A 12,835-nucleotide genomic window follows, 5' to 3' on the forward strand; every position below is an offset into this window, starting at 1 on the left:
TGGCAATCCAATAGGTCTATTTCTTTTATGCTGGTAATTGTTTAGCAGAAGAAATATTTACAGAGTTCAACTACTTTTGTATCCCATTCATTAAATGAGTAAATTGATACATGCATGGACAACTTCCCAAATGGCCTCCGATTACTCCCAACCTACTCTGAATGAGAGGTCCAATAGATCAGGCCACTGCAGGAAACAAATTTTGAGTCAACGAATTGAGTTAGAAAATGATGCAAGATCCAAACAGCATGTACATATTGAACAGTTTACATTGATGCATACAAGGCATTGAAATAGTATGGATAATGAGTGTAAGAGAATTGTTTGGGGGAGACGAGAAGGATCAAATGCCAAGCACTCCTTTGACAAGATCAAAATCAACTTTTTCCAGGGGCGGAAGACCAATATTTCATTGATTAAAATTGAAGTTCTTGAAATGCTTTGTAGCACATGTACTGCACACATAAATCCAGGGAAGAACCAACTTTTTGCTCCTTCATGAGAACAAGGTTGAAGAGAAGTTGATCCAGTAGAATTTTTGTTGAACATAGTCAAGCTGACTGCCTTGAAAATAATAAATTGGCAAATCCCAATACACTATTAGTTAGGAAAGCTTCTCTTTATGTTGATAAGTGTGGGGAATGTGGGCAAGTGAATGTTCCAAATGCATAATCTAGCAAGAATGTCGCTCATGTTTGAAAAGATTTGACTGATGAAGATACACAAACAAGAATCTTAAAGCCAAAGCATCATTTACCTTATCAACACAAACACACACTGCAAGACACCCGCAGTTCCTGTCCACACAGAAGGGCCAGATTTCTCAAGTGAATCTTGTATCAATAGGCCCACTGATGCAGCCAGAGAGACAAAGGATACAACATAAGCAAAGAAAAGCCAGAGCTTCAATCTGCAATATTAAGAAGTTACAACTGTGAGAAGAATTGACATTTGTCACCCCAAAACAAGCAAACATCATGAAGAGGACGGGAACCTCATAAGTCCAGTTTGAACAAGAAAGAAAAAGTAATCTAATTTTAAAATTAAAACACACACACATGCTTTACAGAAATGGATCATGATGATTAAAATCTTAGCTCACCGTGCAGGCAATCAAAGCAGACACCATGGACCACAGTACTGTGATATGGCCAGACCTAATTAATGCAATATTACCATTGATACACAGAATGATTCTGGACAACTCTATGCTGAGAAATTGTGGTGCCTCCATAGAGACGCCCGGCCCAGGCTTCCTCATGTGTCCATAACATTGGGAGCCTACCTTAGTGGTGGATGCAAAAGAGGATAACTCCCTGAGGATTTAGGCAAGTCAGCACAGCTTGGCAGTAGACCTAGGCTACCATCAGTTAGCGTGGCTCATGGAATGTGGAAAGAGACGAAGACTCACAGTTAGCAGCCACCTGCCTTGGCCTTAAGCACCTTGCTCACAAGGCCTGGGAGTGGCAAGGGCTGCTACTGGACAAGGCTACAGCTCATCTATCCTGCGCTATATAAGGCTCAAATATCCAAGATTCAGGGGCCCAAGGTCCAATATGAGAGACCCAAAAACCCTAAGCCTGTACTGACATGTCTTCAACTGCAACAAATAACCAACCAAACCATCCCCCCCCCCCCCCCAAACAAAACAACTCACCTAAAAATATCCTCTTCAAGTTAAGACAACTAATCATCCACATACGGTGACCTACACCACCTAAGAACCTACCTAAAACAAGTCACCAGTATGCATGGATCCTGATTGATTCAAAACAGATTACAAGAAAAACTATTGGCAATATTTAGGTCACTGTCACAATCAAAAGTTTTAGGACACCACTAGATGGGCCAAAGCAAACTTCAAAGATTACCTCAATTATGAGTCCTGTTGATGTAAAAGCAACAAAGTCAACTTCATAGGTGCAGGCCAGAATAAAAGCACATTGTATAGCTTGCCACTCTATTGCATTTCAATTTAGTAATTCCAAGAAGAGCAAGCTTAAGATTTGGGAAGGATCCAAAGAGGTTTCTTATGGGATAGCAGGGCTTTAAGGAATCTTTCTTTTTTGATAGGTAAAAACATATTTTTATTATCAGTGCTTAAACAGAGTGTGCACCAAGGAACATACAATGTACACAATAGGAACCAATAGGCAAACAAAGGAAGAGTGAGAAACAAAAAACAAGCTTTCTCTCCTACTTAGAGTTAAGTCAATCAAAAAAGCCTATGATGGTTAATGAACGATCAACCATACATACTCTAACCAGTTCCAAATAAGTACTCATGACAATGGGATTTGATTGTTTGGTGAAGGTCTTCAAAAGATCTTCTATTTTTTTCCTTTCATAGGGTCCAAAACACACACAAGAGGGTGATTTTCCAAGCCATTTTCTGTTTATCTCCTATGAAAGATATCTGCCAATTGACAAAGGTTCCTCTAACAGCAGAATGTAGCACCCAAGCCACTCCAAACTGTGAAAATATCAACTACCAATGAATACTTGCCTTAAGGCAATGAAGGAGGGTGTGCTCGACCAATAACTTTCCACAAACCCACTCCATAATCATTCCTCACACTACTAAAGCACCATCTCCCCTTTTCATCCCTAAACTTCTCTACTATAACTTGCTTTCAAAGGGATTATCTCTCTATTGCAAATCTCCAACTCCACTTGCCAATGAGGGCCTTATTTAAAAGGGACAAATTTCTAATGCCAAGTCCTTCATTCTTTTTATCCAAGAAAACAATAACCCAATTGACCAAATGGGGGTTTTCATAAGAGCCCCACCACCCCGAAAGAAATCTCTTTGAATCTACTCCAATTTTAAGCACACCCTTCTTGGAATGATGAACAAAGACATACATGAATAGGAAGACTGAATAAAGTACTTTTTTAAAAAACATAGTGAGTCTCCCCCCCATTTCATGTCTTTATTTACCATTCCAATAATTGTAAGGTTAAGATTAAAGAAGATTCAAAGGGATTTTCCTTGGGGAGGAGGGGCCTTAGAAAACAAATTACACTTAATGAAGTGGCCAACTGTTTGCAAAGCCAAATCGAAAGGTGGCCTTGGTGTTCGTTCTGTTTCTTTGCTAAATAAGGCCCTTCTTTGAAAGTGGTGTTAGCCTTACTCTAGTGAAGGAAATTCACTACAGAAGAAAATCATTAAGGGTAAGTTTAGAGAGGAAGAAGGAAGTTGGAGGTCAGGTGTGGTGAGAGATTCCTATGGTCGGAGTTTGGAAAGTGATTGGGAAGCAGTGAGACTTTTTTAAAACAATGGTTTCTTTTGCAGTGGGTAGTAGTAGGGTGAAGTTTTGGAAAGATAGTTGGTGCAGTAAGGAGCCCTTATGTGAGACTTTTCCTTCCTTATTTGTCTTATCTATTTTGAAAGAGGCATAGGTAGCTAACTTTTGGGAGCAGAGATGGGAAGGAGAAACTTGTAACTTTTGTTTTGTCAGAAATTTGAATGATTGGGAGTTGGCTGACATGGAGCAGTTCGGAGGAGGATAGAGTGGTTTGGAAAGGTGATAGCATAGAGGTTTTCACTATAAGAAAGCTTTACTCTCTATTGGAGATAAGTTGTGTTACCCCTTTCCCTTTAATGATTATTTGGAACTCATGGATTCCTACAAAGATGAGTTTCTTCACTTGGGAGGCTTGTCAAGGTAAGGTGTTTGACTTTGGATTAACTTCAAAAAAGAGGGTGGGCGTTGGTCAACAGGTGTACCTTGTGCAAGGAAGAGTCAAAGTTCATTGATCATATTCTCCTACATTGTAATAAGACGGGAATTTTATGACAATTGGTGTTCTCCATTTTTGGTATTCAATGGGTTATCACTAAGTCGATTAAGGAGGCTCTTCTTGGGTGGCACGACTCTTTTATTGGTAGAAGTTGTGCTAAGGCTTGGAGAGCTACTCCTTTATGTATATTTTTAGATCATTTACAAGGAAAGAAATTGAAGATGTTTTGAAAATGAGGAGTTTTCAAATCAAAGACTAAAATACATCCTTTTTTTTCAATTTCTCTACGTGGGTTAAAGTGTACATAGGCGAAGGCTATATGCCTTTGGTGAAGATTGTACACCTTTTCAATGTCCAACTTATAAATGATCTTGTTATTGGAACTTTTTATCCTTGAGTTTATGGCTCCATTTGTTATGAGAACTACATCCAAAATTTGCCTACCCTCCACAATGGGGTGTTAAATTGATACCACCATTTTTTTAGCCTATTAATCAAAGACATTTATCAAGAGCTTATACAACTAGTAGGCTAATGGGTTTAAAGTCTTTCAAATCCTTTGCTACTCCTTTTTCTAGAATCAAAACTAAGAAAGTGGCATTGGATAAACTATTATTACAGAAATCCTTGAAAAACCCCTCGTCTTGTGCTTTACAAATAAGCTACCAAAACACCATAGCGAAGTAATCAAACATCAAAGCTTTCTTCCCACATAAACTGGATAAGATGGCAAAACCAAGGTTTCAAAGGCATTTTTGAGACACGCCTTGAGGGCAATGCATAACAAAAATGTGCAAATGAGTTGTAAAAAACACAAAATTGGGGAAAGGCATTCACCTTTAAAGTTGAGGCTCCCTTGAGGCACGCTTCAACTGTGCCTTTTATGCTCTGATGTTTGAGGTATAAGCCTTTGTGGATCTAGGTTCTTAAGGTAGCCCACATAAGAAAAAAAAATTAAAAAGAAAACCAACCTTCTAACCTCGAAAATCCCATAGAGTGAGAATAAAGAAGAAATTGAGTAAAAACCCTAACCCTACTTTAGACCCTCAATTTTTTCCTTTCACACATGTCTTGCATGTATTGTTATGGTTATGTCATTGACAATCATATATACATTGATTACATGCCTTAGATTCATCATGATCATTGATGCACCTCCTTTGTTTAGGATGTACAAACTCTAATTGAAGATCCTTAGGTGCATCTCCCCTAGGTTTAGTGCATACTAATTGATTTGATAAGCGTTTATTTGATGCATGTGGAGGTTAGGATTCATGGTTCACAACAAGCTTCAACCCCTTCCAATAACAACGTTGAGCCCTCTCGCTAAACATGATCTAAGAGGAGAATCCACATCCGCTCTCCTAGACCTTACCAACCACATTTCCTTTAATCACCTTGATCAAAATCTCAAAGGACTTTGATTCAACTTTGAACCAACACCTTCTTCCAACTATCTTTTCGCATCAAGAATCTTTTTGTTCTCAATAGTCAACACCAAAGTTTTCAAACGCGAAAATATGAGACAAGGCATTTTTATTTTGTAAGGCAAGGTATAAGCCTCCAAACATTGAGGAGTAAGCCTTTTGAGACTCTAAATTTTATAATTAATAAATATTTAAAAATAATTTAAAATATATAAAACAACTAAAAATAAATTAAATAAACTTAAAACCTAATTACAAATTAATTCAAAATAAAAATCATACTATTAGTTTCACACTATCACAAAAAAGCATAATAAATCAGAATTTTTTTTTTTTTTTGCTATTTCAAAAAAAAAAAAAAAAAAAAAGATATATGATGGAATCAAAATTTTATAGATCTCATATTATTAAAATTCCTTACCAAAATAAATAAAATTCAATATTAACCTAGATATAATAACTTTTATTGATGATAAATATCAATGCCTAATAATAATTAAATTAATTTAATTTAAAAAGGCAAATAAATAAGTAAATATATATATATATATATGTATTATGGTAAGAAGTTGAGAACTAAGAAGATAGAATGAGAGAAAAGGAACACAAAAATGGAAAAAAAAAAAAGCAAACCTGAGAGACCACGATGAAGCTACAGAGATGAAACATCGAACTAAGAAGTTGTTGATTTTTAGAGAGTTTGAGGTTGTGGTGACAATGGCACCAACGTATGTGATGTGAGGGGTTCCATAAAGGGTTAGGGTTAGGATTAGGATTTTTCACTTATAGGATTTTCGAAGTCAAAAGGTTGGTTTTCTTCTTTAATTGTTCATTTTTTTTTTTTACATGTAGGCCACTTGAGCAACCAAGATCCATGAAGGCTTGCTCCTCAAACATTAGGAGGCAAAATGCATGCCTCAAGGTAGTCTCAACTCTAAAGGCGAACACTTTTTTGGAGTCTTGTGTTTTTTTACAAAATCTTAGCATGTTTTTGTTACACCTCATCTTGAGGTGTACCTTAAAAAAGCCTTTGAAAACGTTGCTCAATACTACTCCTTTTGGGTATTGGATTACAATGATTACAGGGAAGCTTAGAGTGGAAAAGGGAGGTTAGTGTTCTAAGGTGCTAAGAAAGGGTAACGGTGTTGGATTACGGAAGGTTATCAGGAAAAGGTGGGATGTTTTTAAAAGTAGAGTTCATTGCCTTATATGTCATATCCAGCTCAAAAGATTTGTGGATAGAAGATTTTTGGGAGCAAGATGGGGAGTGGAAAGTTCTCAATTAAAGCTTTCTACTCCTTTTTTGCGCTAAAGGATTCAAATGTTTTTCCAACTAGAGTTATTTGGAACTCATAGGTCCTAATAAGAGTGGAATTTTTTTTTCCCTGCACGAGATGCAACTTGGAAAAGGATATTGGCGTTGGACCAATTAAGAAGAAGAGGGGTGTCTTTAACTAATTCAAAAAAAAAAAAAAGTCTCTTTAGGGAATATAAACTATTTTTATGAAAAGAGAGAACAATTCATTGATCACATGATTATTCATTGTGTTTTAGCAGGAATTTTATGGCAATTAATTTTTTCTATGTTTGGATTACAATGGGTGAGGCATTCTTCAATTAGATTGATGTTGCTAAGTTGGAACAAGTTCTACATAGAAAAGAGGCAGAAGAGGGCATGGCTAGTTGTCCTTTTTGGGTCGTTTCTAGACCATTTGACAAGAGAGGAATTGAAGGGTTTTGAAAATGTGGCAACTTTGAAACAATTGCTCAAATCCTTTTTGATGCATAGCTTTTTGGGATGTAAGTGTCATCATATAGAACGTTTTCCATGTCTATGATGGATTTTATTGACTGGTTAGAAGCCAAATAGGTGTAAGGTGTTGTGCCCTCCTTTCGTTGTTCTTGCACCCTTAATATACCCCATGTGTACTTTGGTGTGCCCTATCTTCAGCCTTTTTGTATTTTTTCTTTTCAAATTTATAAATTTTATTTATTATGAGCTTATCAAAAAAACATTCATAGGTTTAAAATTTGCCACCCATATTACTCCATTCAATTTTATCTTAAAATTATTGATCTAATCATTGTAGTGCAAATACTAACATCTACAATTTCAAAGGAAAAGGAATGCATTTCATTACTCTAATGAGTTCATGCTTGATCTAGATAATAAAAAGCTCAAATTTGATATTTATTAAATTAAGGTGCTATATATACTCACCATTAGAGCACCACTTATTATGATGAGTCACTGATAAACAATAATGTGCATCAACCTTACTTTGAAGCAGAGAGAAAACACACACATAAACATGACCAGATGCTGCCCCTATATATCTATATATATTCAAGACAAACAGGGCATTCAAGATTTTGTCGGAATAATAGAAGTAGCATAATTTTTTATACATAGACCTAATAGATATTCAAGATTTTATATGGCTACACAAGTTGCTCTTCTACACTAATATATTCTTCAAACATAATTCAAGACAAAAATAAAATGGGTTAATCTTCACAGCATTAAGTACGGGTGGAAAGAAGATACATTATTCTGAAAAATTGACATGAATAGAGTTGTAACAAAAAAATAAAAACTAAAAAGTGTTTTAACATGTGAAATGCCATTAACATTTGAGCAAAATTCATTAGAATTGAAAAAAAAAACAAATATGGAGCTCATTATGGGAAAAAACACCCCATCAGTTGCAAATAATCCACACATGCTACAGGATCTAAACCAATCCTAATGTATGCTACAGGATCTAAAACACAAAAGGTAAGTTCATTATTTGAAAGCAACAAGTAATTCCCAAAACATTTGTAAGCATGTAACCAACTATATCTCATGATATAGCAATTCATGAACCATCCCAAAATATCCCATATATCTCAACATACTCCTGCATTAGTCTGTGCAATTGCCAAAATACTATGACCTTTTTCCTTTTTTTTTTTTTCTTTTTTTTTTTGATAGATAGGCAAGGAGGGTAAGGTGTATTAAAAGGAACCTAACTTTAAAATATATATATATAAAATAATTTTTTTTTTTAAAGGCCATAGTATTGTGTAATCATGGCTGAAGATGAATACAACAGCAGAAACTGAATTCTGATGCCCCATTAGTCTATCACCAGCATCGCCACCCTCTTCATCACCATTTATATTGTGCAATCATGATAGTGTCAAGGCACTGATTCTGCCCACAGTTCCATTTTAAAATTTTGGCATATCTGTACAACTTTAAAACCATTTATTAGATTCCACAGTTCCATCAAAATCTTTTCTAGTCCCTTGTACCTGTAGTCTCAACTTAGGCAAAACAAATGAGCCTCAATGACATAATATATAATCAACACAAACCAACCCCACCCACCCCCACACCCACAATGAAAAAAAGGAAAAGAAAGGCAAGAGAAAATATTTTTAAAAATAAAAATAAATAAACACCTTTTTCTTTTTTTTATAAGTAAATAAGAATAATATATATATATACGTCATATACAAAGAAAACAAAAGACAAAAAATGCGCAAAAAAACAAAAACCCACTAATGCGCCCTATCAAGAGCCTACCCAATCCACAAAGTCTAACAATGATAAAGAGCCTCCCTCAATATACAGTCTAACTCAATCCCAAAATAGATACATGAAAGAATTTTTAATTGTTTGATCCATGCTTTCAAATTTGTCAAAAGCTCTTCTATTCCTCTCTCATCATAAAGCCCAAAACAGACACAATGGAGCAACCTTCCAAACCATCTTCCTCTTTTTACCAACAAAGGACCCGTGACAGCTCAAAAGGACCTTTCTAATTGAACAGTTCAACATCCACGGGATACCAAAGAGCGCAAAGATCAACTGCCACAACAGACGAGCTTTTGAACAATGAATGAGTATATGGTCACTTGTTTCTTCTTCTTCCTTACACAAGTAACATCTATTAGGAATCCCCTATCCCTTCTTTTTAAGTTGATCCAAAGTCAAAATCTTGACCCAAGTTGTTTCCCAAGCAAAGAAGCTAATTCTCAAGGACACTCAAGAATTCCATACTATACCATGGGGGAACGACTTCACTCTCCTATTGGCCAAAGAGGAGTAGAAAGACTTAACAGAAAAAACACTATCCTTTGTAGGCAATCGAACCATGACATCATCAATCTCCACGGAGATGGGGCGTGTTGACAACCTCTCGAAGAAGGCTTGCACCTCTTCTAGTTTCCAAGCGAATTGTCAGATTTCATGAGTTTCCACTTTCCATGCACCTATGGAAAAAGCAAGGTTATTCCTGCAGGGAGGATAGCTAATATGGAGAATTTATCTTCGGTATTGGGTTGTAGAATAGGGAAGCTACCCACTTCCTATTAGGGTCTACCTTTAGGAGCCTTGTTTAAATCTTCTAGGGTATGGGATATAGTGGAAGAGAGATTTAAAAGAAGATTAGCGATGTGGAAGAGACAATACCTTTCCAAGGGCAAGAGACCTACTTTAGTTAAAAGCACTTTATCAAGTCTTCCGATTAATTTCATGTCATTATTCCTTATCCAAAAAAGGTTAGCTCAAGGATTGAAAAGATCCAAAGAGATTTTTAATAGGGAGGTGGTGCACTAGAGAAAAAACTTCATTTGGTGAATTGGAATCTAGTTTGGTTAGGAAAGAAGGAGGGGGACCTCAAAATTCATAACCCTATTCTCCTAAACAAAGCTTTGCTTGGGAAGTGAAGTTGGACATTTGCCACAAAAAGGGAGCCCTTATGAAAACAAATCATAATAGGGAAGTATAGAGTAAATGAAGGAGGTTGGTATTCGGGAAAAATGAGAGAAGGTTATGGAGTTGGGGTGTGGAAGCCCATCAAGAATAAATGGGAAGGATATAAGAAGCATATCTCACATTTTAGTTAGGGATGGGAGAAGGGTTAAATTTTGAAAAGACTTGTGGCGCAAGAACCAAACCTTAAAAGAGGTTTGCCTAAATCTTTTCTCTTGTGTGGTCAACAAAGATGGATGGGTGGTTGAGGCTTGCGAGAAGGATAAGGAAGGGGGTAGTGAACCCTCATTTCTCAAGACATTTTAATGATCGAGAGCTAGGTGAAGTAGAAACTTCGCTTCGGAAATTACAACCTTTGGTAGCTAAAAGGGATGTGGAGTGGCAATCTGAACTGGATTGAAACCAAGAATAGTAGGTTCTCAAGGAGATCTCTTTACTACTCCTTTTCTAGAAGACCTAGAGATCCTTTTCCGTTTAGTATTGTGTAGAGGACTTGGGCTCCAATGATGGTTAGTTTTTTTTGCCTAAGAAGCATCTTGGGGCAAAATTCTAACTCTTGATCAGCTTAAAAGGAGAGGTTAGCATCTCTCAAATAGGTGTTATTTGTGCAAAATAAAGAAGGAAACCACAGATCACTTGCTTCTTTTTTGTCCCAAAGCAAGAATATCGTGGAATTTGATTTATTCCATTTTTGGAGTGGAGTGAGTTTTGCATTCTTCAATTAGATGGAACCTATTAGATTGGCACAACTCTTTTGTGGGTAAGAAGTGGAAGAAAGCATGGAGGACTACTTTGTGCTTGTGGTGGTCCATTTGGAAGGAAAGGAATAGGGCCTTTAATGATGTTAAGCAATCAGACCAAGCAATTAAATTTGTGTTCATATATACTTTTGTGAATTGGGCTAAGGTGTATACAGAGGACCACACTTTTTCTATGTTAGATTTTGTAAATTGAGCCCCTAGTATGGAGAAGGTTTCTTTGCTCCTCACTTTTTCGCCTATTTTGGGTTTTGATTGTATACTTCGTGTATACTTGCTTCACATTCTCTAAGGTGCTTTTAATACATAGTCCTTTTTTGTCTATCAAAAAAAAAAAAACTTCTATCGCTTTGCAAGATATGTTTGGAATTTGGAACAATAATAAGCAATAGACCAGAATATGGTTTAATTGTATCCAAAACAAAATTTGCCAAAACAGTTTAATGAACCAAACCACCTACAATTCGTATTTCTTTTTTTTTTTTTCTTTTTTTTTTCTTTTTTTTTTCTTTTTTTTTTTTTAATAGGTAAATTTTTGTCCCCATTGGGACTTGAACATGGAATTTCCCATAAACCCTCCCCATCCCTTTACCACTTGAGCTATGCATCATGGGCCTACAATTGGTATTTAGTAAATCAACATACAAGCAGCAAGACACAAGAAGAGAATCTAGCAGAGAACATTTGCAAGAGATAGGCCATGCTATAGGCCACAGCATGTTTTAATTCTAACCAAGCAAAGGTTTCTAAAACATTTAAATGAACTGAACAACCTATAATCTGTATTTAGTAAGTTAATGGTTGTCCCCAGTCAGCAAACAGAAACTCCAGAGTTTAAAGCCTGCGTCAGAGACACTTCAAACCAAATACAGAGAAGACTTGGAATTATTCTCAGTACTGAAGGTTGTTAGCACATATCCACCATTGATCATCAACAACTCATCACTTGTCTCATTCTTGAAGATGACTATGCATCCATTAGTTTTGCTCAGCACCGTCAAATGCCAATGAGCCCAAATTCTGGGGAAAATAATACTAGCTAATTTTATCTGTGCATTTAACTCATTTAGAACTTTCCACATTTTTCATTCCCTCTACCCTAAAATTCATATTTGAGAACAGCAAAGCCCTAACAAACTACTGAAAAATCAAACATTGACGTTGATTTTGCATCCAAATAGTATAAAAATAATACGCATCATAATTCACAAAACCCATGACCAACAAAGAAATCGATCATAGACAAGTGATTCAAACAAAAAAACACAAGAGATAACCAAACAAAATAAACAGTAAAAGCAACAGAGAGGAAAGGAATCCTGACCTCCACTCGCCTTCTTCATATGGAGAGTAGTCAATGTCCTCTTTTCTAACGGAGTTGAACATCACAGCCGCCAGAGACGCAAATATTCCTGCAAACAGGCAAAAAACAAAAGGAGAGTGAAAGATCAAAAACAAAACCCTAAAAAACTATATGAGAGTAGAGAGAAAGGAGAATAAGAGCAGACCAGGGAGGTAGTGGACGAAGGAAACCTTGACGGAACTGCAAACGACGGCGTCGACCCAGAACCACCAGCCGGCACCGAAGATCGCGCCCGCGATGCCTGGCCCGAAGATTGCCCACAGCTCCGCCAAATCCATTGCCCCCTTCTCTTCTACTCACTTCGATCTGTCCTCTTTTCTCGACGGATCTGATCTACTCCAACGACTACTTTCTTTTATTTCTACAGCCTCTGCTAATCTGTTTCCAGCCCCTCTCTCTCCGTATGCCTCTCTATTCCCAAGCTAACTTTCCTCTTTTCTCTCTTTTTCCGCACCGTTTCTTTTTCCTTTTTTCGCCTCTCTTCACCTCCAATTCCACGATGGCATGTTATTTTATTCCTGTCTACGCCCACATTATTATATACCGTGTCTCTATCTACATGATTATGTGTCCATTAATAGTCAGGATTAATTTTAAACCGTCTAACACGTCAGGGCCCTTTTTAGTTTTTACACTAGCTTTTTTGCTTTTGGCTGGGGGTAAAATAGCTTCTTGTACAAGTCAAAATGTATCTTCTGTGATAATCAATTATTAATATTTTCCTGAATCTTCATTAATCTTTTTTCTAATTGGAACTTATCACTTAAGGCCTATTTAT

General features: G+C 36.5%; 1 protein-coding gene across 1 annotated transcript; it reads right to left on the bottom strand.

Moving 5' to 3' along the window:
• On the bottom strand, positions 1-12,604 carry LOC100242038 (uncharacterized). The gene is made up of 4 exons (XM_002285794.4): positions 12,203-12,604; positions 12,019-12,106; positions 758-910; positions 1-186 (listed from the first exon to the last, which is right to left on the bottom strand). The coding sequence occupies exons 1-4, from the start codon at positions 12,333-12,335 to the stop codon at positions 153-155; spliced, it is 408 nt and encodes a 135-aa protein (XP_002285830.1). The 5' UTR covers positions 12,336-12,604; the 3' UTR covers positions 1-152.
• Between the last annotated feature and the right edge of the window lie 231 nt (positions 12,605-12,835).

The sequence above is a fragment of the Vitis vinifera genome, chromosome 18 (genome assembly GCF_030704535.1).
Source record: "Vitis vinifera cultivar Pinot Noir 40024 chromosome 18, ASM3070453v1".
NCBI lineage: Eukaryota > Viridiplantae > Streptophyta > Magnoliopsida > Vitales > Vitaceae > Vitis > Vitis vinifera.

Bases quoted from the DNA above. Each gene is read 5' to 3' on its own strand.
- LOC100242038 (XM_002285794.4), bottom strand. From the start codon at position 12,335: ATGGATTTGGCGGAGCTGTGGGCAATCTTCGGGCCAGGCATCGCGGGC. The intron at 911-12,018 runs GTCAGGATTCCT...TTAATATTGCAG, and splicing joins TATGAAGAAGGCGAGTGGAG to ATTGAAGCTCTGGCTTTTCT. The intron at 187-757 runs GTAAATGATGCT...TGTTTCCTGCAG, and splicing joins TGTGTGTTTGTGTTGATAAG to TGGCCTGATCTATTGGACCT.